Raw genomic sequence first — 26,912 nt, 5'->3', positions numbered from 1 at the left:
GTTCCTGAGCTGCCTGTTGTTACTGTCTGCAAGGGAATTGTCTTTGTTTCTTCCTTAGAGACCAAACCTTAGTATCCAGCATTATCAGTCTTCCCTGGGCTCCTAATGAACTAGAAGGGGTTTTAGTACTACTCAGCACTCTTGTCAGAGATGGGAAATGTTTTATTTTGATTAGACTAGATTTCTGTCTCTAGTATTTAGCAGATTTAGATCAAATTAATTCGATAATACTAATATAACGGAAATATACTACCTGGAAGGGAAAGTTCATTTGGATTATGCAGAAGCCAAAAGGAATTTAAAAAAACACCTTTTGAGGATTCTACACAAGCAAATACTTGTGGTGTTGTATGTCTTACACCTGTAAACAGCAGTTTTAAGAATCCAGTCTTCAGATTTGTGGCATTTGTATGCTTGGGAGGTGAGGTTTAAGTCTGTGCTCTGAAAGGATGCAGACACAATCACATTTTCTATAGCTTTGCAAGCTTTCAGTTTTAAGAAAGCTCTTTGGTGATAGCTGATGAAGTTGTGTGCATGATTTTTGGCTTTTTTCCCTTTGTGTTAATTGTTTACCACCAGACAGATATACAGTAGGAACATTATCAGGTAAATATTGGTGAAAGTGGACAATGGTGGTGTTTCAGGTTCTGGAGAAATTCTTGTGCAGTTGGACACTCTGGCAACATTTAAGGTGCTGGTGAAAGGGGCATGAAATGAGTATTGTAAAATGAGGGTTCAGTACAGCAGATGTTAAGGTTGTGACATACTTGCTTTAAAGGAAACTTACTTTAAAACTTTTCTCTGGGCTCTCATGTTTCATCAGACATAGCTCCTCCTGCTAGAAAGAAAAGGGGAAAGAAATATTTTTGACTGGGCAGTTCAATTGGTGTTGAGTGAAGATGCTAAACCAAATTACTTTCACTGCAGAACGCATTTTTTTATTTTCAAGTAATGTGTTACTACTGAAAGCCATATTTCCATGAAATTAGTGTCTGGCATCAGTAGCAATGAAATGAGAGAATTGTAATTCCTTTAAAATGTAGTTGGCTATATTCCTTCTGTGCTGTGATTTCTGAGTAAGTGAACTTGTGAGACTCATTGCCAATGCTCAGCTGTGTGAGGGGCATTAGTATCTTCTGTCATTAATGTGATTTGTACCCTTGACTTGCTGAATATTCAAGGCAAGCAAAGTGACCATCAATACTTCAAAACTCTTATCTGTTACAGAATTTCACAAACTTATTTGGACAACCATTGGTGTGCTTGCTTTCTCCAACAGCATATCCAAAAGCATTGCAAGGTATGTGCAGTATTGCATTTCCCAACAAGCTGCAGTTGCATCCTGTATCTATCCCAAACAGATTCCTCAGGAAAAGACAGCATTTCACTGCTGTGTAACACCTAAATCAGGTTACCAATGCCTGAAGTAGTATGATAAAGTTTAGCTATTGTATGTGGTAAATAATTTGTTCCAATGCTGATGACATTTCTACAGATGGCTCCAACAAGAGCTGGGAGCTCTCCTACACGGAGACTGAGGAAGTGGCCAGCCCAGCCTGGGGTGTGATGGTGGTTATTACAACTCTGGGCAGCTTTATTTCTCCCAAAAAGGGAGCAGAGTCAGTTAAGGTGTCTTGGTGTTAATGCACGTCTCCAGCAAGCTTTTATTGCCAGTCATTGATCAGGTCTGCATGAGAGAAGGTGTAACTAACACACAGGAGTAGCTCCTCTGTGATGGAATTTAGCGGGTGAGCGACTTCGTTGTGTGGCAGGGACAGCGTTTCTGTTTCATGTGCCAAATGTATCCTTTTGTCTATTGATTTATTTTTCCTTTTAGATCAGTCTCAGCGGGGTAGCCTCTTCACACTCTTTCTGAACAATCCGTTAATGGCATTCCTGTTTGTCTCTGGATTATCAAGCATGCGCCGAGGATTATGGGAGAAGTGTCAGGATTACCTCAGAAAAATCAACCGGGACATTGCCCAGCTGCTGACCCACTCCCGATCCATAGGTATGGCCTGGCCAGGCACAGCTGAGCCTTTTGGGAGACTTTGAGCCTTTCTTAACTGAGCTTTCTTTGCCTTTTGTACAGATCAGTCATTTCTTCAGTTTTTTGGGGATGAATTTCTTCGCTTGCTTCTCACGAGATTTATCTTCTGTTCGGCTACTATGAGGATGCACAAAATCTTCCGGGTATGCAGGGATGTCTGTGCCTTTGTGGGAACTCCAGACCAGGGCCTGTAGAGCTGCCCTAGCTCAGGTGGGAGGGTCCAAGGGCTGAGCAGGTCTGGGTGACCTCAGGAAGGTGACGGATGCTCACATGCTGTTCCTGCAGCTTACACTGAGGCTGTGCCTTCGTGTGTCTCCAAAGGCACAAAGCCTTTGGCTTGCAGGAGCCTCAGTCCTGCATGTAACACAGCAGGCACACTCCAGTTCAATTATGTCACTCTGGACAGCCTTGTCTGCTAGAAAAATTCCTCTTGATAACATAAGAATATTATTTCTACACAACCAAAAAGGTATAGAACAAGAATATAAGAGGAAGAGGGGAGGAGTGGGTCATTATTTCTGGAATGTATTCATGTGAATGGGTTTTGAAAGGTCTTTGAAGTGTAAATGAATACACTAAATAGGAAGATGGTATTTTGCCTCCTGGTTGGTTAAAGCTGTGCCAACAGAGAAGTCTGCTCTGGATCTATACCATTTTATATGAATGTTGGCATATAAACTGCCTGCTCCATTTTAAATACTGCAGGGAAGAATGGGACTGGAGCATTGAAAGGTGCAGTATTCAGTTGTGGAACTGCAGACATCCAGCAGCTCTCCAAGCCTAAGTCAACTACCTGGGCTGCTCTGATACCAGGGAGGAGAAGCAGGTCTGTGTTAGTGGGGAGAGATTTGCCCCCAGTGTCTTAGATATTTGTTTTAGGATGAGATGAATCTCCCACTGGAGATCTTACATGTCTGTAATTTCAAGAAATGAACTCCAGCCTAGTAGGTAAGTACAGGTGAATATTTTTTGTCTGTTTTAGAGGTTTCCTTTTTTTTTTTCTGCAAAGCCTTAGTGAACATACCAATAACTATCTGAGATGGACAGGCATTTTTATTGCCACTGTGCCCATCTCTGAGTCAATGGAAAAAGAAAACTGAAAATTCTAGACTATTTTCTGTCTCTGTGCCATACTGAATACTGCCCAATACTTAGGGCACAACTGGCCTTTTGCAGTCTTCTTCCTAGAAGGTGTGAAAAGATGAGTGTCTGATTCTCTTTGTTTTCACTGTCATCTAGCAGGAGACTCGAAATTATCCTGAATCTTATCCTCAGCTGCCAAGAGATGAAACGGTGGAGAACCCTCACCTCCAAAAGCACATTTTGGAGCTGGCTTCCATACTGGATGTTAGGAATGTTTTCCTGGAAAACACACTCGATGACTATTAAAAGAAACTGTCTTACTGCAAAGGGGATTCCCTGGCCACAGATTTTGAATGGTGCAGTTTTATAATGTGAAAATCATAAAAGGAAGTACTTGATTTTATTTTTAAATTTAGGACCATTATTTTAAAAAATAATAATAAACAGCTATTAGTTGAGCTGTTCCATTCTGTATGGGGTCAATTTTATAAGCAGAAGTTTTCATGTCTTTTAAATGTTAAAGTAAAGAATCACTAGAGGTTTATTTCTGGTCTTGTGGCTGTCAACCACATTTCCAACAGCTGATCCTAAGTATAGAAGTATTATTGGTTATACCTTTAGCCCACATTTGTGGAAATCCTTTATTTTTATACAATTTTAAGAAATTGGAAAGAAAAAAAATCAACAGAAAAAAACAATATTTTATCCCCAAAGAGTTTGGATTTGAAAAGGTAAAGATGGAACCACACAGTGCAAACCAACAATAGCAATAACACAGATTCCTTCATAACAAATATATTTTTTCAGTCTTAGGCAAGTGAGGAGACAAAACTGTGGACAATTAAGTTGCATTTGGAGCAGTGCTTTGAAGTGATTTTTTAAAGATACTTAATGCTCCCTATAAGTTTGATGCAGCGGTTTTCTGTATGAACCCAAGGACCCGGTTGGGCAGGTGGTCAATAGGTGAACAAACTGCAAACCCTGAAACTCGGCCCCCACCTCTCACTGTCTTGTGGGGGATCTTGCACAGGAGGAGGGGGCATTCTTCAGTTTGAGGTACTATATAGAAATTCCAGCATTTCCGGCAGGTGTTCCCCTCCTTTCCGTGTGCGGATGGAATGTGTGGCTCCCAGAGCATGACCACTCCCTGACAGGAGCTGAGACAGGTCCTGTGCAGTGCTGTGCCCGCCCCTCCTGTCACTCGTGTGTCTGACCCCGCTGTGCCACAGCCCCGTGCCCCGGGAGAGGTGCTGATGTTCCCCTTGCAGGTGAAACCAAGTGGGAACTGCCATAACCCCCTGGATGTTTTGCATGTCCCCCCTATGACTCAGTCGTGCCCTGGAAGCAGGAGCAGCGAGGGGCTCGGCTCCCCAGCCTGAGAGCTCAGCAGGGGCGTCTGCAAGAGGACAGTGGCCTTTGGGAAGGGGCTGGCTGGAGAAGGCTCTTGTGGCTGCTGGGAAGAGTGCTGGCTGGCACATTTGGGACTGCACTGCCTGCCCTGCAGAACTAGGGCAGATCCTGGCAGTGCAGGGTGAGCAAGGATGAGGGAATGGAGATACTTTAAGCTATTAAATGGAAAAATGGAAAAGTCAATTGTCACTGTTCCATGGGCTGCTAGAAAAGAAGCGAGAGGGCAAGTCCAGTCAGTGCTTTTTGTTGAACCCCAGCCATGCCTCATGCTTAGGTGGAAACAGTGTAGAACTTGGTGACTGCCGTAGTATCATGGCAGTCCTGGGTGCAAAGCATCACCCAGGGTGTGGTCTGGTCAGCCAGGTCAGCACTGGTGGGTCCATTCTGCCGAGGGAGCACAGTGTGCAACAGCAGGAACGGCTGCAGTGCAGCTGGGGAGTTTGCATGAAGGTTCTCTGTAGCTGGGCTGAAGCTTGCACCATCCGTTCTTTATTTCCCAAGTGTACAAAATCCTGTGAATGCTTGTGTTTGTCCTAAGCAGTCTCGAAGCTGGTACATTGAGACCCCTCCCCACCCCTTGGTGCTGCTCTTTGGACTCTGGCAGGATTTCATTTCCCAGGCTGTGGAGTCTGTTCTAACAAGTGTGTGTTCGTGTGTGTGCATGTGTGTGCTCGGCGTTTGTGTGTGTATGTACAGTACACATACATCTACTGGCTGGTGTAAATTGTAAATATGTATATATGTATAGGTACTTGTATATGTATTAAAAAGAATGAACCACTACAATGTCTATATACAAAATTTATATATACACACATACGCCATGTTGGGTGGATTCCACAAGGTGCTGCAGATCATTTGTGGTTGTACTAAAGGTTATGGCTCTTCTTCCACTGTAATTTGCTGTTTCCAGGGACTTACCCTTGGACCTTGAAGTAATTGATAACTGATTCCAGGTACAGGAGCCCTTAGTTAGCCAGGGGAATGGGTACCCCTGTATGTATTACAGTGATAAGATCCATGTATTTACTGTGAAGCTGATCCCTGCCATTCTGCCTGGTAGGAGGTCCCCAGTTGCTCAAACGTGGGATTGTATGTGGAGGCTCAAGATGCAGGAAGCCTTTAATGCAGCAGCAAGTGAGAGGCAGGTTATTTGTTGCCCTGCCTGCTGTTCCTCTACCAGCAGTGTTCAGCTTGCATGGAAAGGGGGAATTGAGTTTTCCCCAGCTCACTGCCTTCCAGCCAAATGCTTTTGCTTTGCTTTAGCTTTTGCTTTGATGAAGCTATTCTTATTTTGGTTCCATCTCTGTGGAAAAGAGTATGCTGTTTCCAAGCATAGGAATGATGATGATGACGATTCCACTCGTGTGGGCCGGTGAACCTCTGGGACATTGCTTGTGAACTGACTGGGAAAGTCTTGGTGGTCCTCACCTTTGTTTAGCCAGGCTGAAGCGGGGAGTCCTTGCATGTGACCTGAGAGGCTTCTATCATTTGCAGACCTTCGAGGAAGTTCTGTTTGCTTTTTGCCAAGGTAGATCTCATCAGAGAAGAATGCACTTTTTAAAATACATAACGCCCTGAAGAAGCTGGAGTGTAGGAGGAGAATGTAGGCCTTCAAAATTAGTTCAGAAGTTGAACTTAACAGCAATGACTGTCCAAGTCAAAAATTAATTCTTGAGGTTTCTAATTCTCCTCTAACCTGCTGATCTTTGTTAGAAGGTCCAGTGCTGGGACATTCAAAGATAAAGATTTCACTCCTGTTGTGTTGGGAGGAGTATGGAATTGTACTGTGGAAGCAGAGGGCTCCTACCCTCTGTCTGCTCTAGCTGTAGCTAGGATGAGTGTCTTGGATTTTGAGCCAGCCCCTTCTTTCCCACCCAAAGAACTGCATTCAATATGAAAATGTTGATATTTTCCCCTCCAAGTAAAAGCTTGTCTTGTTTGAACTAAGTCATTCTAAATTTGTGCTACTGTGTGCTCTGTGCTATGGTCGTAGGTACCTCTCGGTGTATGCTTGTGTGTACTGAAGAAAATCTGGTTTCTGTATCTCGCAGTCCTCAGTGTGGAAGCGAAGCAAAGACTGACCCATTTTTAAGTGAGAAGAGAACAAATCCTTTTCTTCTCAGGCCTGATGCCTTCCCTCTTGTCTCGCTCTCCCTTTCTCCATGTATCTTTATTGCTTATATTAGCGGAGAACACTTGCCAGCACCAGGCAATGCCAAATTAAAGGGGTAAATTCTGCCTGTAATACATTGAGAGGACAAGGTGAACTGGACCAGCTGTGTCCTTACAGGACTGCTCCTGCCTGGCTCCCTACTCCCTGCATGTGGTGTGCTCAGATGAATCCTGCTCCCACAGTAGGTTTGTGCTCCTGCTCAAACTGGCTTTGGAACATCTCGCCAAAGTTACTGCTGTTGCTTTTTTTTTCCCTTTTGACTTCTCTAAATAACAGTGATAGGGCAATGCAGGGTTATGAGTCTTTAATGCTCTGGTTTTTAATTCCTCTTGGGATGTGATGTGTCATTTTGCTTTGTGCACCAGCTAAATGGAGCACTAGCTTCCATGAGCTGTGCAAACAGAACTTGTTCCCTGGAGTGCTTTCTTGAGAAGTTTCAGGACCTTTCTGTGAGTAAAAATCAAAATAATGTCTGTCAAGTCATGACTGACTAAACCTCTCAAGACTGCTCCCCAGGGAGATGTGCAGAGATGTCTTTAAAGGATCATAGGAAATAGATGGGGGCAACAGGAAATTTGGCTCTAATTAATCATCTTTAGAAGCTACAATTTGAGTAGATCTGGTCAGGCTTCTCCCTTAAGGGTGGAAGTGCTGTTCCATAGCCCTTCCCTGGCATGAGTTAGGAAGCACCTCCCCTGCCTCATTGCCTCTCATGTCCTGTAACCACGCTGTGCTGCAAGTCTGCTCCTTCCCAAAGCTAAAAATCTTGGAATCTGTCTCAACAACTGTTTTGTCTTGAGATTTCTTTTGTAAAAGCTTTACCTGTGTTCGATTCCTCAGTAAGTGTCTGAGTGCAGCTCCTTGGTGCAGCAGCAGCCGAGCCTCACTCAGTCCTGGGGGTATTGGCAGCTGCTCTGTGGTGGCTGTGGCTGCTCCTGGGGCTGAGGGAGCTCTGCAGGCAGGAGAAGTTTCCTGAACAAGGGAAAAAAAGTAATACAGAGAGCTGAAAATTGCTCTGTGGCCTTGTAAGGTCAGACTGGACACAGCAGCTGGGGCAGAGCTCTCCAGAGCAGATTATACACTCCTGTAACACTGGACTTGTAAAGCAATACTGTTCTGTGACCAAATGTATTTGGATGCTTTGAAGATCCATAGAGATCTGCTCAAGAGAGCAGAGGACACACGTAACTGCTTTAGATTTAGGAGTAACAGTCAGCCACTTCTTGTTTTCCCATCTAAACCATTATTGTGCCAAGACTGAGGAGAGCTAGTTCAGGATTTCTGAATCTGACACTTTTTGGGGTTAAGGACTGTCTCTGAATTCTGCCCAGATGCACCCATAGATGTTTTGTTCCTGGTTTCACTCCTGTTGGGAGCAGACCCCAGCACAGCTTGCTGGCCTGCAGGAGCCCCAGAGCAGAACAGATCTCACCAGCCCAGTCCCAGCAGCCGCTCCTTCCACAATAAACCCTACTGGGAGGATCTGCCCCCTTGACTTCACAGGTGGCTTCTGGCGTGTTTATTACCATTCCGGCATTGACCTGGTTTGTTGGGAGCAGGATTCTGCCTCATGCAGGCTGAAAAGCACAACTTGCTTCTGCCCTGGGCAAGGCCCAGCGAGAAGGATGAGGGGAGCGCAGGTGGGAGTGTTCGGGAGCGTTCTGGGAATGCAGAGGGACCGTGCCTCGGGCAGCCCAGCTGCGGAGGTACAGGGAGCGTTTTGCCTCTCTGAGAATCAAATTATTTATTACCAAAAGTAATTTTATAGTGAATTGGTTTAAAGTTATTTTACAGCTGTGTGCCTGTATATCGTATTTTGGTAAAAACGGATATTTTCCTTAAAATATATAGAGATATATAAATAAACATTTTTTTGAGCAAATGGACTTTTTTGCAAGGGATCTGTAATCGCCAAAGCAGTGTGATGCCAGAAGCGACTCTGCCGTTGTTCGGGGAGGGAAGAAGCGCGTTTGTGTTCCTGCTGGACACTGCGGGAAAAGCAAAAGCCGCGATGGAACTGGGCCCTGCCGCTTGTCTCGCCGGACACCATCCCCGGTCCGGGCGGCTACCACAAACCGAGCGCCAGCCCCGCGTCCTGCTCGTCACCGCCTTTCCAGCCTTTCCAGAGACTTTGGAGCAGATTGCCGTTCGCTTTTGTCCCCGCCGCGCCGGGGCCGCTCCCGCCCGGTGTTCGCGGTTGTGCCGTGTCCGAGCCGTTCGCTGTCCCTGTCCCGGCTGCCGCCCCGGCCCCGCCGGCGGACTGTGCTGTCAATAAACTGTGGTAAACGCTCGTACCGACCCGCCTGGTCCGCTCCGGGGTGGGACAGCGGGAGGGAGGAGCGGGGCCGAGGGAGGAGCGGGGCGGGGGGCGGAGCGGAGCCGAGCCGGGGGCGGGGCCGAGCCGAGCCGGGGGCGGAGCCGGGCCGGGGACCGAGCCGGGCCGGGCCGGGGGCGGAGCCGAGCCGGGGGCGGAGCCGAGCCGGGGGCGGAGCCGAGCCGGGGGCGGAGCCGAGCCGGGGGCGGAGCCGAGCCGGCGCCGCTTCCGCCCCGCGCGGCGCTTCCGGGTCGGCGGTGTCCGGGAAAGCGGCGGCGGCCGCGGGACCGGCGAGGCCCGGCAGGGCATGGGCGGTGAGCAGTGAGGGGGCGGAGGAGCGGGGGGGCAGAGCGCGGCCGGGCCGGGGCCGCGGGGAAGCGGCGGTGACAGGCCCTCGGTGCCGGGGCAGAGCAGCCTCCGCGGGCCGGGTCGGGCCGGGCCGGGCCTCCCGTGCGTGTGGGTGGGGGCCGGGCTGAGGGGACCCGCCCGGGCCCCGGCGCCGCCGCCGTTTGGGGCCGTTGGTTTGGGACTTCAACGGATTCCGCTCCGGGAGATGCGATTTTTAACGTGTTGTAACAGATGCGATGGTAAAAGGTTTTCTGTTACCTTTGAATGATTCATGCCGGTGGGGTTTTTAGTGTGGAACCCGTTTCTGTTTGATTTGCAGGTACTACCAGGCCTTGAGCGCTTTAATGGTACTAGAAATGCAGTAAACTAGTGGATGAGGCTCAGAATTAAGTCTCAGCCTTTGGAAGCTTTAGGCAGGAGCGTCAGTGTATTAAACGCTGGAGGTCGTGGCTTTCCAAAGGACCTGGATATTTCAGGGCTGTAGAGCAGTAAAATGTTTGCCAAATTGAAGAAGAAGATCGCAGAGGAGGCAGCGGTGGCTCCCAGGCCCGGAGGAGCCGCCCGCATCCCCAGGTCTGTCAGTAAGGAATCGATCACGTCTGTGGGAGCAGACTCCGGAGACGACTTTGTGAGTTTCACCTTGCTTTGAAATCTGATTTCTCTGACGGTATTTTTATTACGGTTTTGCAGATAACCATTTTAAGTCTAGGGTGTTATTTGGATACGTGCTGTGGTGTCTTTGTAAGTGTATCTCTTACTGCGTAAATGTATCGTTAGCTTGAGTGAGCTTAAATATTGAAGAGTAAACGTTTGTTAAACATAGTAGTTGCCAGGAGGCTTCCAGTCCCATGTAAACGTGAGTTATGAAGCTGCTTCAATACAAAACATTGATAAATAGACGTAAATTATTGAATAAAGCTGTAATTATGTTTAAGATACGTGTTAGAAAAATTAATTATAGATACACAGAATCCTAGAATGGTTTGGGTTGGAGGTGACCTTTAAGTTTGTCCACCCCCTCCATGGGTGGGGATGCCTTCCACTAGACCAGGTTGCTGCAAGTCCTGTTCCACTTGGCCTGGAACACTCCAGGGATGGGACAGCCACAGCTTCTCTGTCATTAGAAAAGCCAGCTAGCTTTCATTTTGCCTCTTGGTTTCCTCATACTCTTCCTACCTGAGGCATTGTATATGTCTCTGCTGAAAATGTGTGCAGTGTTGTGGCACTCAAAGCTATTGTAGTTCCTCTCTTTCATTATAGAACATTGTTTAAAGAAGCAGTAAAATTCCAGCAGCATGTGGGTTAAATGAAACCCTGGAATGCTCTGGAACCTCTGCCCTGGCTGTCTGTCACATTTTTGAAAGCCTGGATTAAGGCAGTGTCACCCCATTGCTGGAGCCAGCAGGGCCCACTGCAGAGCCAGCAGCAAGTCTCTGCTGTCTGCAGAGTGAAGAAGTTATTTACACAGTGGAGCTTTAAATAATTTTTTTGAATCTCTGAATTTTCTGTTCTGTTAAGCAGGAAGTTGGAGGTCCTAATGTTTAAATACATTTTATAGTGGATATGTATTAGTCTTGTGCTTTTCTGAGGTTTTTTTTTCTTTAGCACTTAGGAAGTTCTCGTGTAGAAATTTTGTTTACCGTCTTGCAAGTTTGTAGAATAGAAAATAAATAATGGCAGTGACTGAAGTCTTGAGTGGTTTTCAGAAAATCTCCAAGAATTAGTTGTTTTATCAATATTCATTTAACTGCTCTTGCCATTGATTTTTATGGAGCAAAAGCCATAAGAGGACTCAGTTATGCAGCAGATTTTGTGTGGACAGATTGCTGCATCAGGGCTTCAATGAGTTTATCCTACCTGAAAAGCATTACTGCTTCTTTTCTAATGACTTTGATTTTCCTGACTCTCTCTTTGGCCTTCCTGGTGCCTGTGCTGTAGAGCCTGATTTCCTCCCCCTCAGTCATTCCATTCCCCATCTCCTCAGTGACAGTTTGGGCAAACAGTTCCCAGCCCAGCTCCTTCCCAAGCGTTGTGCTCTGGAGAGCCTGGTGCTATTAAGCCCTTGCTGGTTCTGTCCTTCAGCATTTTTTACACATTCTGCTGTGCTAGTACAATTTTCCCCTCTATGTGGACAACAAATGCTATTTCTAGGCAGGAGAGTGATTATTATCCCAGACTTAATGTATGGCAGGATCACTTTTTCTAAATTTTGTAAGTTACAGAGTGTTGCTTTTCTCACAAGGCTTCTGATGGAAGCAGCTCCAGAGAGGATCTTTCATCCCAGTTGTTGAGAAGAAATGAACAAATAAGAAAACTGGAGGTGAAGCTGTCTGGTATGTGCCTTAATACATACAAAACTGGTTACTTTAGAAGATGTTTTCCTTTGAATTTACATGGATTTATTTATTTATATTTATATTTATTTAATTTATTAAAAATACAAGGGGTTGGGGTCTTTAGAAAATTGATTTGTAGCAGCCCTGTTGATTGACAGCAAGAAAGTATTCAGTATCATTACTTTTTTATGAAGGCAACTGGGTGGTTGCTGATTTCAACAATCAATTTGTGTGATTCCTTGGAACAGCTGGGATAGCTTTCTGTCCCATATTTCAGACAGTGTCTGTCCCCATTTGTGTGTAATGGTTTGTTTCTCATAGGGTCTGAGCTTACTGGTGTTGACAGTAACAAGTGCAGTCCTTAATGGAGAGGGCTTGGAAGTGAAGAAGAAACAAAGAATTCAACATAAAACAGTCCTGAGGCTTTTTTCTTTCTAATTCCCAGTTCTGTAAAGCTGTAGTGAAGGCTGGCACTGCTCTCCATCCCTGTTGTAGGGAGGGAACCAGAGACCAGGCTGGTCTTTGGTCTTTTGCTGCTTCCCAAAGCTCATGGGAGGCCTTGGAAAATTAGGAAAGGTTACAGCCAGATCAGGATTATCTTAATTTATTCTGTAGACTTACCAGGCTTTAGTTCAAGAAAATATAGGCTTCAAAAATTATTTCACATCAAATTTCAAAGGCCCAAGTGCTCATCTGCTTGCACAAGGTAAACTTAAAAGTGCTGTTTGGGGTTTAACGCAGGAGAGGGAGTCTCTGAGTATCAGGAGTCTCATGCAGGCAGCCAAGCACTAAGTAAATCCTCTTTTCTGTCATACAGGAACTTCTCCAGGGTGTGTATATACTCTGTTTGGGTTTTAATTCCCTGCCTCCCGTGTCAGTTCTGCTGAGTGAGGGTGAGGGCAGTGCTGTGGGGCTGGAACAATGAGCAAATGGATGCAATGGCCATGAATTAACCCTTCCTTGCACCCTCCAGTGCCAGACACCTTTCTTGAACAGAGTTACATATATCACTGTCCTGGAATTAAGTAAAAAGGGAGGAACAGTTGTTCATTCTTTGGTTCTGCTCTTGTCTGTGTGACTGACACCCCTGGGACAGGCCCTTCTGTTTGTGCCAACCCTGTGGATAGTACAGAACTATTTGCTTGTGTTCATTGTTGTGGTCACCCAAGTTTTCCTTAGCAGGAATGATTTTCTGATTGAGAAAATCATTGTCATTTGCCACTCATCAACTTTTTTTTTTCTTTTTTTTTCCTTTTTTTTCTTTTTTTTTTTCTTTTTTTTTTTCTTTTTTTTTTTTTTTTGTGTGTGTTACCCTAAATATGTCCTTCCCCAATGTCTGTCCATTCCTGGTCTCTTCTCCCTCCTCACCCAAGATTATGCTGATCAGATCCGAAATCTGCAGAAGATAAAAGAGAAGCTTGAAAATGCATTAGAAAAGCATCAGGATTGTACGTATTTTTCTTTTTTTCCTTTCTGTTAAGTTGGAAATTGCTGTGGTTGGATGGAAAGAGGTTTGGTGTGCAGGTGTGCTAATGATTTCCTTTCATACTGTGCACCTCTGTGCTGTGAACAATTAGATCACGAGTTGTTGCCTTATTCACAGCATAGAAAGCAGCAGCAATGTGTTGAACAAAGTTGTTATTATACTCCTTCTGCCAAATTTGAGGCTAACAAGCAGGAAAGACCTTTTGGAAATGCACAGCTTTGTTCTAATCCAACAAGGAGCAGTATTCCTGTCTGCTGTTAGCTTTGGCTCTTGGCCAGTGTGCAAGCAGCGTGAGGGAATGAGTAGCACTGTGCTACAGCTACAGTCAAGATGGGGCTAATTACTTGCAAAAGAAACTCTTTAAAGTTATAAATAACTTAGAGAAAAGTGAGAAGCAATTTTAAAAGATGAGTTTTTAATACAGCTGGTGGTTCTCTGTTGATAGCCTCCATGAGGAAGTTTCAGGAGCAGAATGAAGCTCATCAGGCCAGTCGAGCCAAGATGGCTGAAGGAATGGCTTTGGCCTTGGAAAAAAAGGACAAGGTAAGAGAGCTTGAGCAGGACTTTTGGCTCTCATGACCCTGATGTTCTAATCAGGTGTTGCTATTAATTAAAATAATTGTTGACCACTGTGTGTGAGTGTGCCAGCGCTGAGGGAAGGAGGGAGCGCTGAGCTCAGTGCCAGGAATGGTGCAGGGATTGTCACTGCTCAGACTGTTCCAACTGGTTTTAACAAAAGCCCACAAAAATTCCTAATGAAAGGTTGAGCTTGTGCTTGGATAAGATTCAATGGCAGTAGGCCTGTTGTCACATTTATTTTACTTGCATTAAACTTATCTATTCAGGTAGCATAAATGATTCTTTGGCCTTTATCTATTCAAGCACTGGCTGTTACTGTACTGCTGTTGATTATTTTTTTAATCATTACCAAAGCTTAGGATGTGCTAACAATACAATTTTTTTTTTTTTTTTTTTTACCATAATTGCTGTCCTTGAAAGTCTACAAATGGATTTTGATATCTTTTTTCTCCTTTCTTTCTTTCTTGTTCAGGAGTGGATGGAAAAACTTGGTCAGGTTGAAAAGGTAATTAACCTTGGATGTTTTTCTCAGGGGGTGTAGTGTGTCTCTGTGTATTTGCAAACACCATCCTGCACACTTCCAGCTCTATCAGAACTCAACTCTGTTCAGCCCTTTTTTATTATTTGGTCTTTGTTCAGTGGGAGAGGCCAATCATGTGCTTTTTGTTACCAGCCCAAATGCTTGGGGAGGTCTTTCTGGATTTATTTTTCAGTGGAGAAGTAAAGAACGATGAGTTGTGATGGGAAAGTTGTCCTTCTGTAAGGTGGAGCATTGTCCATTTTTAAGAGTTCAGTTTAGATGGTCATTGGTGGCATTGTAATGAATTCAGATTTCTTTATGTTTTTCTGAAGTTTGGTATTTTGCACTGTGATATAAATCTGAAAGGATTTCTAATTCTATGTGGAGCTCCATCAGGATCTGTATGGCTGCACGACAAGATTCCTTTCCCACAGAGTTTACCCAAACTCCCATTAACTTGACATGAGCAGATAGCTATCCTTTGATTTCCTTTTGTTCTGTTCATTTATCAGGAAAAAAAAATGCTTCAAACACAGTTACAAGAAATGAGGGAGCAGAGTTTGAACCTTTTCCAAAAACGAGATGAAATCGATGAACTGGAGGGCTTTCAGCAGCAGGAAATTGCCAAAGTTAAACACATGGTAAGAATATTTTAAACTTTTTATTTCCTATAATTTTTACTAGGATATTAAGTTAGTGGTAGCCCAGGATTCATTTTTTTCAGCCTTTATGCTTGTACACAGATTTGGTTAGTGTCAAAATCCTAACAGTAGGTACTGAATGCAATATTGCTGTAATAACATAGGTTATTATCTCAGTTCAGCCCACAAATTAGTAAAATAGGCAAGTTTCAATGAAAAGGTTTGTCAGTGTTACTGGTCATCTGTAATGCCAAAGATAATCTTCTAATATCCAGCTTTTGAAAAAGGAAGAATCTCTGAGCAGAACAGAACAGGAGCTCGAGGCACATGCTCAAGAACTGACCCGTGCCCAAGCGGAGCTGCAGGAGGCGAGGAGCGAGTCCTCAGGCTTGAGGAAGGATCTCCAGGACTTGCAGCAGCAGTTCTTGGAGCTGGAGGCTCAGAGGTATGGAGCTGAGGATTTCAGAGGAGCAATGGATGTGTTTCCCCTGTATTTTTACTTCATACTCAGTTCTGTCTCCTTGGAAGAGTTTGTATATGTAGTGAGTTGACTGAATTTTTGCCTCTGCTATAGTTCTGGGGATGTAAATGCCAAGCCAATGATAATAATACTTTTTTGTAAATTATTTATATTTTTCATAGTTTGAATGCTTGACTATCACTTTTTTTTCAAAAATGTATAATCAAGCAGTGATTGATGATGGTGGCTGGTTTTAGGACAAGAAAACTTTGTTGATGCTTAATCCATTTTCATAAGCAGCAGAATTATCTGCTAAAGATTATTTTTCTGGAACGGTATGTCACTTGTTTTTATTCTCTTTCTGTGAAGAGATGAACTAATGACAGCTGAGACAAATGCAGAAAATAAGATCACTGCTCTGGAGTTAAGAGAACAGGAGCTACAAACTGTCATTCAGCAGCTTTCTGTAGACTTGCAAAATGTAAGTTTGAGCCAAGTGAGATTTGATTCAAAGAGCTCCATGTCTGCAGAAGTTAGATTAGATATCAGTTACATGGTGTTGGAAATTTAAGTTTCAAAGTAAGTAATTTCTCAAAATGTTTAGGCTCGAGTGGCTGGTTCTGGTTGTGAGAAGAGACTGGAAATGTTACAAGTGGAGCATGAATCTCTGAAGGTGGAATATGAGCAACAGAAGCAAAAGGTGAGGTGCTTTCAGATGCATGTGCTGGTGTAAAGGTGCACATTTGGGTAATGTACACCTTTGTGCAGTTGGAAGTTTGGTGTCTAGAAAGTGTTCCAGGATTATATTGTCTTTCAAATAGGACTTTCCTTTCTACTGGCATTTCCAAAGGAGGACAAACCACAGAAGATTAGCTGAAAGCTTCATTACAAAAAAGTTTCTGTGATTTCTCATTTTCACAGATGACTTTTGAATTTGCTGAGAAAGATAAATTTACTGAACAGCTGCAGGAAAAGGTGTCTTCCCTGGAAAAAAAGCTAGAGAGAAATCTCTCAGGAGATGAACATGTGCGGGAGCTGCTCAAAGAGGTAATTACACAGTTAAAGGCTGCTTAGAAGTACAATATTAGTGAGTTGTTTGTTTTGGTTTTTTTAGGTCGTACATTGCTTCTCACCCATGGAAAGAAAGCTGCTGATGTCATACAGGCACATTTGTCCTGTCAGTGTGTTTTGGCACACTGTCTGTGCTGGGCAGCACATGTGGGTGGCTACACTGAGCCTGTTTGTGTAGATCCTGCACAGATGTCTGTGTTGGCCTTTCTGCATTGTCTGTTTGGGCACTGCATCTGACTGCTTAGAAGGAAGAGAGCAGCTTTCTAGCATCCCCACAGGAGGTGGAACAATTAGGGAGTTTTTCTAATTAATCCTTACAAGAAGAGTGAATGCTTTTCCTTGTTCTTTGTCAAGGCAATGGGGCAGGGAGGGAACTGTTTGCACATAGGTGTGCAAACAGAATGTTGTATGCTGAAAACCTCAGCCTCAGAAGTGCTGAACAACGGCTGAAAACAGAAAGTTAGCTGTGTTTAATCCCCTTTCTCTCATTGCTTCTTGATCTCTTTGTCAAGCACTGATGCTCCTGCTCAGAATCAGCTTGGAGCAATGTTTCCCCAGCTGGCTCCTGGGGAGACAAGGGGGTGGGGGAGACAAGGGGGTGTTTGCTGTTCCCTGGTCAGAATGCCTACAGTCGCATCATCTTAGTGTTGCTGCTACAAAAGGACTTGGCTTAGTGAACTCAAGGCAGTTTAAAGTTCACCTAGAGATATGAAAACATTCTGTCCCATTTTAGTTTGACCTTATTAATGAAATAAAAGGGAAAATTTTAATTATCCCCCCAACTTATGTCTTTGTCCATCCTTCTTCGTGTTCTTCACCTCAATGTAATCTTCAGAAAGCTGCTCTTGAGCAGAGGCTGGAGGAGAGCAGGCAGCAGGTACTGACTGACAGGACACGGCACAGCGAGGCTGTGAACCGGTTGGAAATACAGGTGAGTAGTTTTTAATCTCACCACAGATCCCACTCTTTTCATCCTCTGTGCCCTATTCCTCCTCCCCTCACTGGACTCCTAGCCAAAGGTGAGACTGCACATTTAGTCACATTTAGTCTTGAAGGGAGAATAACTGATCAGTGTCTCTGGACATCTCCACACTTCATGGGTGGAGGACGGCCTAGAGGTGAAGACAGAGGTTTTGTGCAGATCCTCCCTGTACTAAGAAACAAATAACTCAAGTGCAAGTATTGCTGGGGCAGTGTTGTGGTGAAGAATTTCTAAAACCAGCATGTGTCAAATAGTCAGCCTCTTTGATCTCTGTGGTTTCAGGGATTTAACATTTACCTTCCCCTCCTGGTCCACTTTGTGTTATGCAAACGTTTTTTAATAACATAGATGCCAGTGGGTAAGGAATTTAATTCATGGTGTAATTTTAGAATAAAGAACTGGAAGAGAAACTACAGATTGCAACAGAAGCATTGAAAAAGAGCAAAGAAGTAGCTGCTGACCAGGATCTGAAGATCCAGAAGCTAGTGAGTATCCTGCATGTTTCACTGACCAGTTACAGATTAGTCTTCAGTACCCCCGGAGACAATCACTTCTCTGTTTTGTTATTCAAGTGTTTGTTTTCTTGCTGTTTGTCTCCTGAACTCCGGTCTGTGAGTACATAACACTACTGCCAAAGGAATAATGTTCCTCAGTTTGGGAGTGTCTCATGGAATGGTGTCTGGTCTTGTCAGAATTATGTCAAAATACCATTTTATTGATGTGGGTTTATTTTTCTTAAGCAAACTGATCTAGAGGATGAAAGAAATCAACTGCAGCAACAGATTTTAAGTGAGAAACATCAGTATGATCAGAAAGTTACTGGGCTGGAGTCTCAGATTGCTGCTCTTGAAAAGGCTTGGGAATTGGATAAAACAACAACTCAGCACAGGATTGTAAGTACAAAAACTGTCTGGTGGGTTGTGAGAATCTTCACAACATGATTTTAACACAGCCTGTAAAGCTTGCTTGTTGTCTTAATGTTCTTATTCAGCACTCCTGGTATTATAATAGAAGATACCATACTTTGAGGAACTAAATATGAGCACAGCATTCGACGTGTTTAATTGTTTAAGAAAAGCATTAGAATAATTGTACTGTGTATTTAAACACTTTATTTTACAGAGCCAATTGGAAAAGGAAAATGAAAACCTCAAGAGAAGCAAAGAAGAGTATGAGAGTTCTTTAAAACAACAAGAATCTGAACTGAACAGGCTAAAGGTAAGGGCTGAACTGGGTACTGGCATTATCTTGGGACAGAGCTGAGTCTGGGGAACAGTAAGCAGCACAGTGGGTTACATTTAGTGCTTGGAGGCCTGTTACATTCAGGTTGCAGGTACTTGGAGCTGTAAATCATCTCTAGTACTCAGCAGAAGTGTGTTTGAGAAGCATTACAAAGGGCTGATCTTCTTCTGAATCAGAATGCTTGGGTGTGCCTAAATCAAGCAGAAATAATACATTCCCATATTGTCAGGGATGTGAAGAGCTTGGAAATCCTGTTAGCAGTGGTGAATACAGAATAGTTCAACATCAGATTCCACTCACAGTGTTCAAACCAAAAAGTTAAAAATTTAAATTCTTTGGGTGTTTACAGTTTATCCAATTTTGACTGTAATTTTAGATGGTTGACATTTTTTCCGTAGCTACTCCTGGATGCATAATTGGAATAAAGATCTTTTGTAGCAAGGAGCAACTTCTTTGTAATAGAGACTTCAAGCTGAAAGATCTAAGCATTGGGCTTGTTTGGGTTCTTACATCAGTTCTGTGTTGCTCTTGCAAATGCAGAGAGCAGCAGTCAGTAAAACAAAACCTAACTCATTTGGAAATTGTAGTGTGTAAGAAAACTCATAAATGTAGTCCTAATAGATTTGGGGTTAAAGATGAGAGACTGACTTGATTTAGTTGTCTCACATAACCTCTCAATTACTTCTGGTTTGCAGAATGAGATGAGCAGCAGAGAAACTGTCAGTGTGGAAATTGCCAAAGCACTGGAGGAAACACGGAAACAGAGAGAGGAATTGCAACAGCAGGTTGGTTAATAATGGCTGGTTTAAAGTGTGTTTGAGACATCCCAACTTTTCAAAGAGCAGACTAGGTTTGGATTTATTTATCCTAACATTCAAGACCATTGGTCAGAATCATATCCACAGCATGTGAGACAGCAGTGGTTGCCTCAGTAAACTTGAGACTGTTTCAGAGCCCTGTAATCTGTGAGGTGTTACTGTCTCAGTGCACTGGCCATCCGGAGCCTCTGACATCTGGCAGCTTCCTTTAAAGAAACCTGTTTGTCCTGGTGAGTTCCTTTCAGTGCCTGTGTCACATCTGGGTTCCTCCAGAGCACAGCAGTTGTAAAATTGTACATTTCCTCATAGGGAGGAGCTTGTGTCCAGTACCAAATGTAAGTTCTAGGTAGTCTTGGTTTTCTCTTCCTGTATAAAATATAGTGGATAATGTGAGCTTGTGTTTGCTTAAAGTAAGAACTGTCAACTGAGCAAGTTTGACTGGAGTTAGTTCCATCTTTTGGTTTCTTTATTCTTCTGGGACTGCTGTAGATCTGTGATTGCTGGGCCAGATTTGTGTAGAAGGGGTTTAAGGCCATGTCCTGTTTTGCTCAGGGGCTTTTGCAGCTGCCACATGCTGGCTGTGACAATCTGATGGTGGCACAGAAGCCAAGCAGGGTTTAGCTCTTCCAGTATTAACTTGAGTGCTTGTTACTGAGGGCAGCATTGTGGAGGTGGTGCCTGCTAAGCCTCTGGAGGATGTTGGATCTTTCAACACCCTCTTCCTGTTTTATATCTTTAATGATTTCTGTTCATTGTTTTTCTGCTTTGAAGGTTGCACATCTGAATGTCCTAATAAAGGAGAAAGACCAGCTGATTGATGAAAAATGTGATCTGCTGCTAAAACAAAAGGAAAAACTGAACCAACTCAGTCAAGGTTAGACCAAATGAGTCTACTGTAGCCCAGACAACTTTAAGTACAATCTCTAGTTCTGCTAGAGACTTGTCTCTACTAGTTCTTGCCTGGTAGATTTTATTTTTTCTAGATTTTTCTTCCATATGTAGTCTCTTAGAAATTTCAAAATGGTTTATTGTTCACTAACAATTGGACATTCAGTGCCAAATTGGACATTCTTTCTGTCTCTCCCCTGGCTTTCTGTCTTCATGACAGACAAAATAGATTAGAAGCTCCCATCTGATGTGCAACACTGATACTAAGCAGGTCTCTCCTTTCCCAGACCATGAAGCTGCCTTGCTGCAGGTGCATCAGTTACAGTTGGACATAGAAGCAAGTCAGAGCCAAGCAGTGGAGAAAGAGGAAACAGCAAGAAAAGAAATTGATGAGCTGAAGCTGCGGGTACAGGAATGCCTGTTGGCCAGAGAGCATGAGAAAAATGTGAGTGCAGTTGGAAATCCATTCTGTCAGACTTCCCAGGAAAAAAGGGAGATGTGCAGGAGCCCCCCAGTTCTGTCCTGTCTGGACAATCAAAAAAAAGCCTGGCTTTCTGCCTGGGGAGTGTTCTTGGGCTGCAAATGTTATATCTCTCCACTTCACTGTTATTTTTAAAGGTTTTAGAACTGGAGGAGTCAACAAGGGTCTTGAACAATGAGCATTTCCCTTCTCCAGAAAACACTGTGGTGGAACAGAATGGAGAGGTGGCAGCTGCAGATGTCATTCAACTTCAGAAGGATAACAGAGAGCTGGAACAGCAAATTGCTGAGAAAAACAAGGTGAACAGAAACCTTGTAGTCTTTCCGCTTTTAATTAGGAAGCCAAGTAATTGGTGCTGCAGCCTTAAAAGGACAGGCCTGTCCAATTTGAATCCAGTACTCTGTGAGTAAATGCTTTTCTCTGGATTGCACATCTACCAACCATGAATAAAAACTGCAGCAAGAGCTGCATGAATCCTGATCTATTTTGGCAGAAAGATGCACCAAATGATACTATTTACAGCTTTCCTGCAGAGCCCTTTTGTGTGAATTGGGTTCAGTTCCATGGTGCTGTCACATGAAAGCCCAAGTGTCCTGTCACGTGTCTGCTGCTGTGTGCAGCTGGCAAGGCAAGGCTTTCAGGTTGCTTCTTCACTGTCAGTGTTGGTTAATTATTTTTTCATTCAGTACTTGTTTATCATGGGTTTTTCCAGATACCTGGGGGTCCTGACAATGAATACTATGTTAAACTCTCCTTTGCTGTGCTTACAGATGATAAAGCAGCTTCAGCAAAGAATGACAGAACTCAAGAAAACTCTCCAGAAAGAGCTGGTAAGGGTTGTGTGTTTTCAGTCCCTTAAGATTGCACTTGCTGGCAGGTACTTGCACTGCCATTCCAAAACCTTGACTGCTAACACCCCTTCCATCTCTCTGCAATGGTTTATCGCTCCAAGAAAAAAAAAAATCTATTTAAAAAAAATTAACAGGGGTTTTAAAATTGTTATTTTTGCTCTGATGTTGAAAATTATTCTGAAGAAAGCCCACATTTGAAGGGCTCAGAGCAGGTTAGTGATAGGTGATATCACCAAGTGATTGTTTCCACTATGGAGCCAGTTCCATGCTGGTTTGGGTAACGTACACAGAACACTGACATCAACTAGCTCCTGTCCTGGAGTGTAGAGAGAGCTGGAGCCACTTCTCTGCTGTGACCCCATGAAGGACGAGGAGCTGTTGATGCCCAATTTGTACCCACCCAATTTGTAAAGAGGTACAACCCTCTTTAGATATCCTGAACCTAGACCCCTCCCAGTGTCAAACTGACAGCATCTGCAATGTGCTTCTCTTTTTCTTCTGTGGGTTTGGGTTTTTTTGTAGAAAATAAGGCCTGAGAGTGAGGTACCTGAGCTACGTGCAAATTCTGAAGTGCCTAATGCTTCTGTGACTGTCACCAACAACTCTGACTTGAACGACTCAAGGGAGATAAACTTCGAGTACCTTAAACATGTTGTACTAAAGTTCATGTCCTGCAGGGAATCTGAGGTAAAGGTGCCACTTACCTTCTCTTTCTATATCTGTCTTTCTCTAGAAAGTTCCACCTGTCACCTCCTAAGGACACTTTATGCCAATTCCATAATTTTACGATTAAAAAGTGTACAGTGGGGGCAATAACACAAAATAGCTGACAGCAATGTGTTTGGAAGTACAGACTACTATGAACTAATAGGAAAGGGAAATGTGAGTTTTTAGGAGGTAGTTATATCTGGTTGTTAGAGATCTGCATCTATGAGAGATTCCCTCTGCACTGCTCTGAAGAGCATATGGAGTATGAAATTAGAGAGGCTGTACATTTAAGAAAGAGGAAAAAAAAAATACATTAATCACTTGCTATTGGTCTGTAAGAGGTAATTTCTTGTACATTTGGAGCCTTCCTGTTTCCACACATTGTGTTAAAGTTAAAAAGTCATGCCAACAAAACACTTAATTGCAAGTCGGAGGGTAAGGTAAAAAAATTATTGTAGAATTCCATGGTATCCCAAGTGCTTGACTCTGCCACTGTGCCCCAGTTAGACTGTGAAGTTTATGTGCCCCAGTGTGTATTTCAAATTACAGGAATCTCTCCTGCTTCATGCTGGTTTAAGCCACTTTTTAAAGCAGGATGCAAGCTGCTTCTCTACTCTGACTAACCAGGCTCCCACTTGTCTTCTTTCCCCAAAACAAGAACAGAAAGCCAGGAAACACAGAAGTAAGATACTGGCCATCCTAGTCCACTGAAACTGGGAAAAATGGGAGGCTGCTGTTCTGCTGAAGTCTGTGACAGACCTACAGAACTCTGTGTTGAGTGTAGAGCACCATAAGCAGCACAACTCTGGTTTCTTTCAGGCATTCCATCTCATTAAAGCTGTGTCTGTGTTACTGAATTTTTCACAAGAGGAAGAAAACATGCTCAAAGAAACTCTGGAGTACAAGGTAAGGTTTCTGTGCCATATGTGGTCTCTAATGGGATTCCCAGGAGACAGTGAAAATTCCTAGATGCTGGGAAATTAAAAAAAGTCTTTTTTCCAAACATTAGCTACAACAATAAATGTAATTTATTATTAAAATGTTAGTTGACCACATACATGCATGCCAGGGATTGTCCATTTCAGTGAGAGAAACAGCAGCTTTCTGGTGCTCAGAGGAACTGGAGCACAGCTTTGCCCAGTGGACTTAATCTGTGGGGAGAAGCTGGAAGCTCCTCACCCAAACGGTCAGTGTTTGACAGCAGGAGCCTAATTCTGGGTTTGTCCTTTTGACATTGGGCTAGGACACCAAGATCTGTCTCTTTTCCATTGGCTGAGATCTGCATGGCCCTGACTGTGTGGTGGTTAGGGAATGTTCAGTGAGTGCTGCCTCCAGCAGTGAGTTCAGCTCCAGGTCCTGCATCATCCCTCTCCACCCAGGGAGCTGGGATGTTCAGTCTGCAGATGATTTCCTCACCATCTGGTTCAGGGAACACTGTAATGCCACACTGACTAAAGGCACCGTGTTTAAATGACTGTAGAGTTCTAATCTGAAATTATTTTAAAGGAATATATATAAGTATAATCTTCAGTCTTTTTCACCTGTGGGAAGTGGGCACTGTTCCTTCCAGATTTGATTGTGTGAAGCTGCCTCCACTTCTTCAGTCTGGAGTCTGCAGCATTCTGATCTATAAATAGGTCTTTCCATCAAATGATGAGAACATGGCTGTGTACCATATTATTTCTCTTTCACATCTTAAAAGTGTGAACCTGTGTGATGTGTGTTGTGCTGTTGTGTCCTAGATGTCCTGGTTTGGGTCAAAGCCATCTCCCAAAGGCAGCATCCGGCCCTCTATCTCGAGCCCAAGGACTCTGTGGCCTTAAGGGAACCTGAAGGTGGCAGGCAGTATCCAGGCACTTCTTTCTGTGAAAAGAATGCTGAACACACTGCTCCAGGTGTGTCTTAATCACTGTCATTGCAGTATTTTGTACAAGAACTTCTGGCTCTGTTTACAAAACTAATACTGTGCAAGGAGACATTTTCACTACAGACTGGAACAGCTCTGGGCTGGAGTCGGGGACCACCTCGGTGTCTGTGATGGGAGAGCAGCTCCTTGTGCTCATCACTCCTGGGTTCCTGGCACCAGAGGGTTCTGAGGACCTTGCTGACAGCAGGGCTGCCAGCTCAGTGTCTTGGGGTGCTGATTCCAGCTGCTGTTCCAGGGTGCTGGAGTCCAGTGACTCTGGGCACAGAAAAGCTGCTTGTCTGGCTGTGGGAAGCCAGCAATGAAAAATGTGTTGGCAGAACAGTGTTGAGAGTAGGATGGTTTGCAAAGCCTTTCACAGGACAGGAGCAGGAGCTTTAACCAAAAAAGAACTCTGCCTTGCCTTCTAATACTGACATAACTAATGGTTGGCATTTTTTCATATCACTGTGTAATTTAAGGTGCATTTATCCTGGCCTGCAGTCCTCAAGGCTGCATGTTGATGATTATTTAATTTGAGAGCACAACTTTAGAGTTGTCTGATTTTACTTTTCTTAAAGAAAAATAATATTTAAAATGGTCTTAATTATAGTACCTAATCCTCAGTCGCCTTTAAAACTAATCCATTAGCCTGTTCCATGGGTTGTTAGCAGTGGGAAAAGGGGTAGGAAACCATTTTAAGTTTTTAAAGGTGAGTTCCAGCTATTGTAAATCCACACTGAAAAATACCTTTTATTTAAAAAATATAAAAAATAAAAATCTAGTGACAAAGGGTGAAGAATGCTGGTACTAAACACTTTGATTTGTTTTGATTTGTTTTAGCAACAAATCCTCATAACCAGGATCTGCCTCTTTGGTTGTGGTTTTCTGTACTTCAAATACTGATGCTTAAAAACTGTTACGAATATGTTAGCTGTGTCCTGACTATTATGGTAAAAGAAATGCTGTCCATGAGGAGTTTGAGGGTAAAATTCAACTCTTAGTGAACAAATTGTGGTTCCAGCAGCTTGTTTTCCTAGTACAGTAAGGAAAGGGGACCAAGGTGGTACTTCCTCCCTGGAAGCACAATTTTGCCCAGTTATTAACACCACTGCAAAATCTGAATCCAAATGGGAAGCAGCACTAAGTCTGACTTCTGAAAACTGAGACCTGTTTCCAAAAATCTACACATGTATGGAATTCAGCTGTAGTTCTGGGAATTCTCCTACAAGGAAGTTCATACTTCTGTTAAATATATCAAGGATAATTCAAGCTTTCTCCAATGGAGATCCAGCAGGAGGTGGATGTGCTGATGCAGAGGATCCAGACCCTGCTGGTCTCCCAGACAGCTGCACCCCAGACATGGGTACCCCAGGAGCTGTCACTGGGCACAGGTAATGCTCATCAGCTTAGAGCCAGGTTGGATTTGTCTGAAGTTAAGAAAACCAACAGAATTTTTTGGTACACTAAAGCTTGTCCAAACAATCCAGTAACCAGATTCATGGCACTTCCAGACAGGATAGAGCATGGAAGGGTTCAGCCCTGCTCTACTGTGAAAATAGACAATCAAAAAGTGCATTTATTTAAATTGTTTTTTTACTGAGATACAGCAGGGTGGAATAACCCCATTGGTTCTGGGAAGATTTTATTCTCTGAGATATTTTCCTTTCTAATGTCCCTTTACCCTGTCCTGTTTCTGTGGGACCAGGGGTCAGGACTCCCTCACTCCCACTGCTCCCTGCTGAATTGGGTTTATGCTGATCCTGGCTTCAGAGGTTACTGCTGAACAGTAAGAAAAGCAGGACAGGCAGCCTGGAACTGAGTGACAAAATCGTAGGTTATATATTCACTAACAACTTCAGTTTCAGCTCCCAAAGCTCACACAGGATCAATTTACCATAAACTAGTTCTTAAGTGTTCAGTTTTCATTAGGTATCAGAGCAAGACTGGTGTGTATACATGTATTAAAAAGCTAATGCACTTTCCCTTGTCTCAGAACAGTGGTTATACATAATCTTTTCTATCACCATTGGATTTCTTTCCTTCTATGCTGTAAATATGGATTGTATGATGAAACACTATGAAATTTGTGGTGCAATACATTTTGGATCAAACCCCTAATCTTGATTTCTTTATTTTTATAGTTCTGGTTGTCTCCCCTGGGATGCTGTAGTTATTTAAAATTGACTTTTAAACCATGACCCAAACCCCACCTTTGCCCAGGGTGAGGATGGGTGTGCCAGCTCTGCCACCAAGGCCTCTCTCAGGGAGTTGTGCCACAATGAGGTGGCACTGCTGCTTCCAAAATCACCTCCCACCAGGAGCAGCTGCTGCTGCACTTTGAGCAGCTGATGGAATCAAGGACTGGGTGGAGCTGGGGCTCCCTGAGCAGCTGCTCCTTGGTGCCAAAGGGCAGGGAGCCCTGCCCCAGCCAGAGGGATGTGGGGCCAGCCGTGGAGCCAGGAGTCGTGTCCTGCCTGGGCAAAGCACGGGCAACGCATCTGGTGCAGAGGACACACTAATACACAAATCACAAGTTCTGAAATATCTTCTTGACTTCCTAGC

At 43.8% G+C, this 26,912-nt stretch overlaps 2 protein-coding genes across 7 annotated transcripts in view; both read left to right on the top strand.

Moving 5' to 3' along the window:
• Positions 1-9,042, top strand: part of SCAI (suppressor of cancer cell invasion) — a 38,824-nt gene extending 29,782 nt beyond the window's left edge. For all 3 annotated transcript variants that reach the window (XM_058853621.1, XM_058853620.1, XM_058853622.1), the window contains 4 exons: positions 1,228-1,300; positions 1,838-2,011; positions 2,093-2,193; positions 3,290-9,042. In XM_058853621.1, the coding sequence (XP_058709604.1) occupies positions 1,228-1,300; positions 1,838-2,011; positions 2,093-2,193; positions 3,290-3,439 (498 nt within the window). In that variant the 3' untranslated portion in view covers positions 3,440-9,042. The remainder of the gene's footprint in view (positions 1-1,227; positions 1,301-1,837; positions 2,012-2,092; positions 2,194-3,289) is intronic.
• A 179-nt stretch (positions 9,043-9,221) lies between these two features.
• On the top strand, positions 9,222-26,453 carry GOLGA1 (golgin A1). Of its 4 annotated transcripts, none has more exons than XM_058853311.1 (23): positions 9,222-9,347; positions 9,701-10,009; positions 11,624-11,714; positions 13,091-13,165; positions 13,649-13,746; positions 14,255-14,287; positions 14,815-14,943; positions 15,231-15,388; positions 15,773-15,884; positions 16,008-16,103; positions 16,325-16,450; positions 17,310-17,405; positions 17,846-17,941; positions 18,197-18,349; positions 18,579-18,674; positions 19,394-19,483; positions 20,288-20,390; positions 20,692-20,849; positions 21,023-21,184; positions 21,656-21,715; positions 22,259-22,423; positions 23,264-23,350; positions 24,187-26,453. In XM_058853311.1, exons 2-23 carry the CDS (start codon positions 9,875-9,877, stop codon positions 24,265-24,267), a joined length of 2,400 nt encoding a protein of 799 aa, XP_058709294.1. In that variant the 5' UTR covers positions 9,222-9,347; positions 9,701-9,874; the 3' UTR covers positions 24,268-26,453. The 4 variants fall into 4 exon arrangements, with proteins under 4 accessions (XP_058709294.1, XP_058709292.1, XP_058709295.1 ...); XM_058853309.1 differs by having other exon boundaries at positions 15,219-15,388; XM_058853310.1 differs by having other exon boundaries at positions 9,282-9,354; positions 15,219-15,388.
• The last annotated feature ends 459 nt before the right edge of the window (positions 26,454-26,912 follow it).

This window comes from Poecile atricapillus, chromosome 20 (genome assembly GCF_030490865.1).
Source record: "Poecile atricapillus isolate bPoeAtr1 chromosome 20, bPoeAtr1.hap1, whole genome shotgun sequence".
Taxonomy (NCBI): domain Eukaryota; kingdom Metazoa; phylum Chordata; class Aves; order Passeriformes; family Paridae; genus Poecile; species Poecile atricapillus.
This window is presented reverse-complemented; position numbering and strand designations above follow the sequence as displayed.

What these genes read in the sequence shown, in the direction of transcription:
- GOLGA1 (XM_058853309.1), top strand. Translation starts at nt 9,875, where the DNA reads ATGTTTGCCAAATTGAAGAAGAAGATCGCAGAGGAGGCAGCGGTGGCT. An exon ending in TTGGAGCTGGAGGCTCAGAG is followed by an intron (nt 15,389 to 15,772) that starts GTATGGAGCTGA and finishes CTTTCTGTGAAG; the next exon opens with AGATGAACTAATGACAGCTG. An exon ending in GAGAGGAATTGCAACAGCAG is followed by an intron (nt 19,484 to 20,287) that starts GTTGGTTAATAA and finishes TCTGCTTTGAAG; the next exon opens with GTTGCACATCTGAATGTCCT.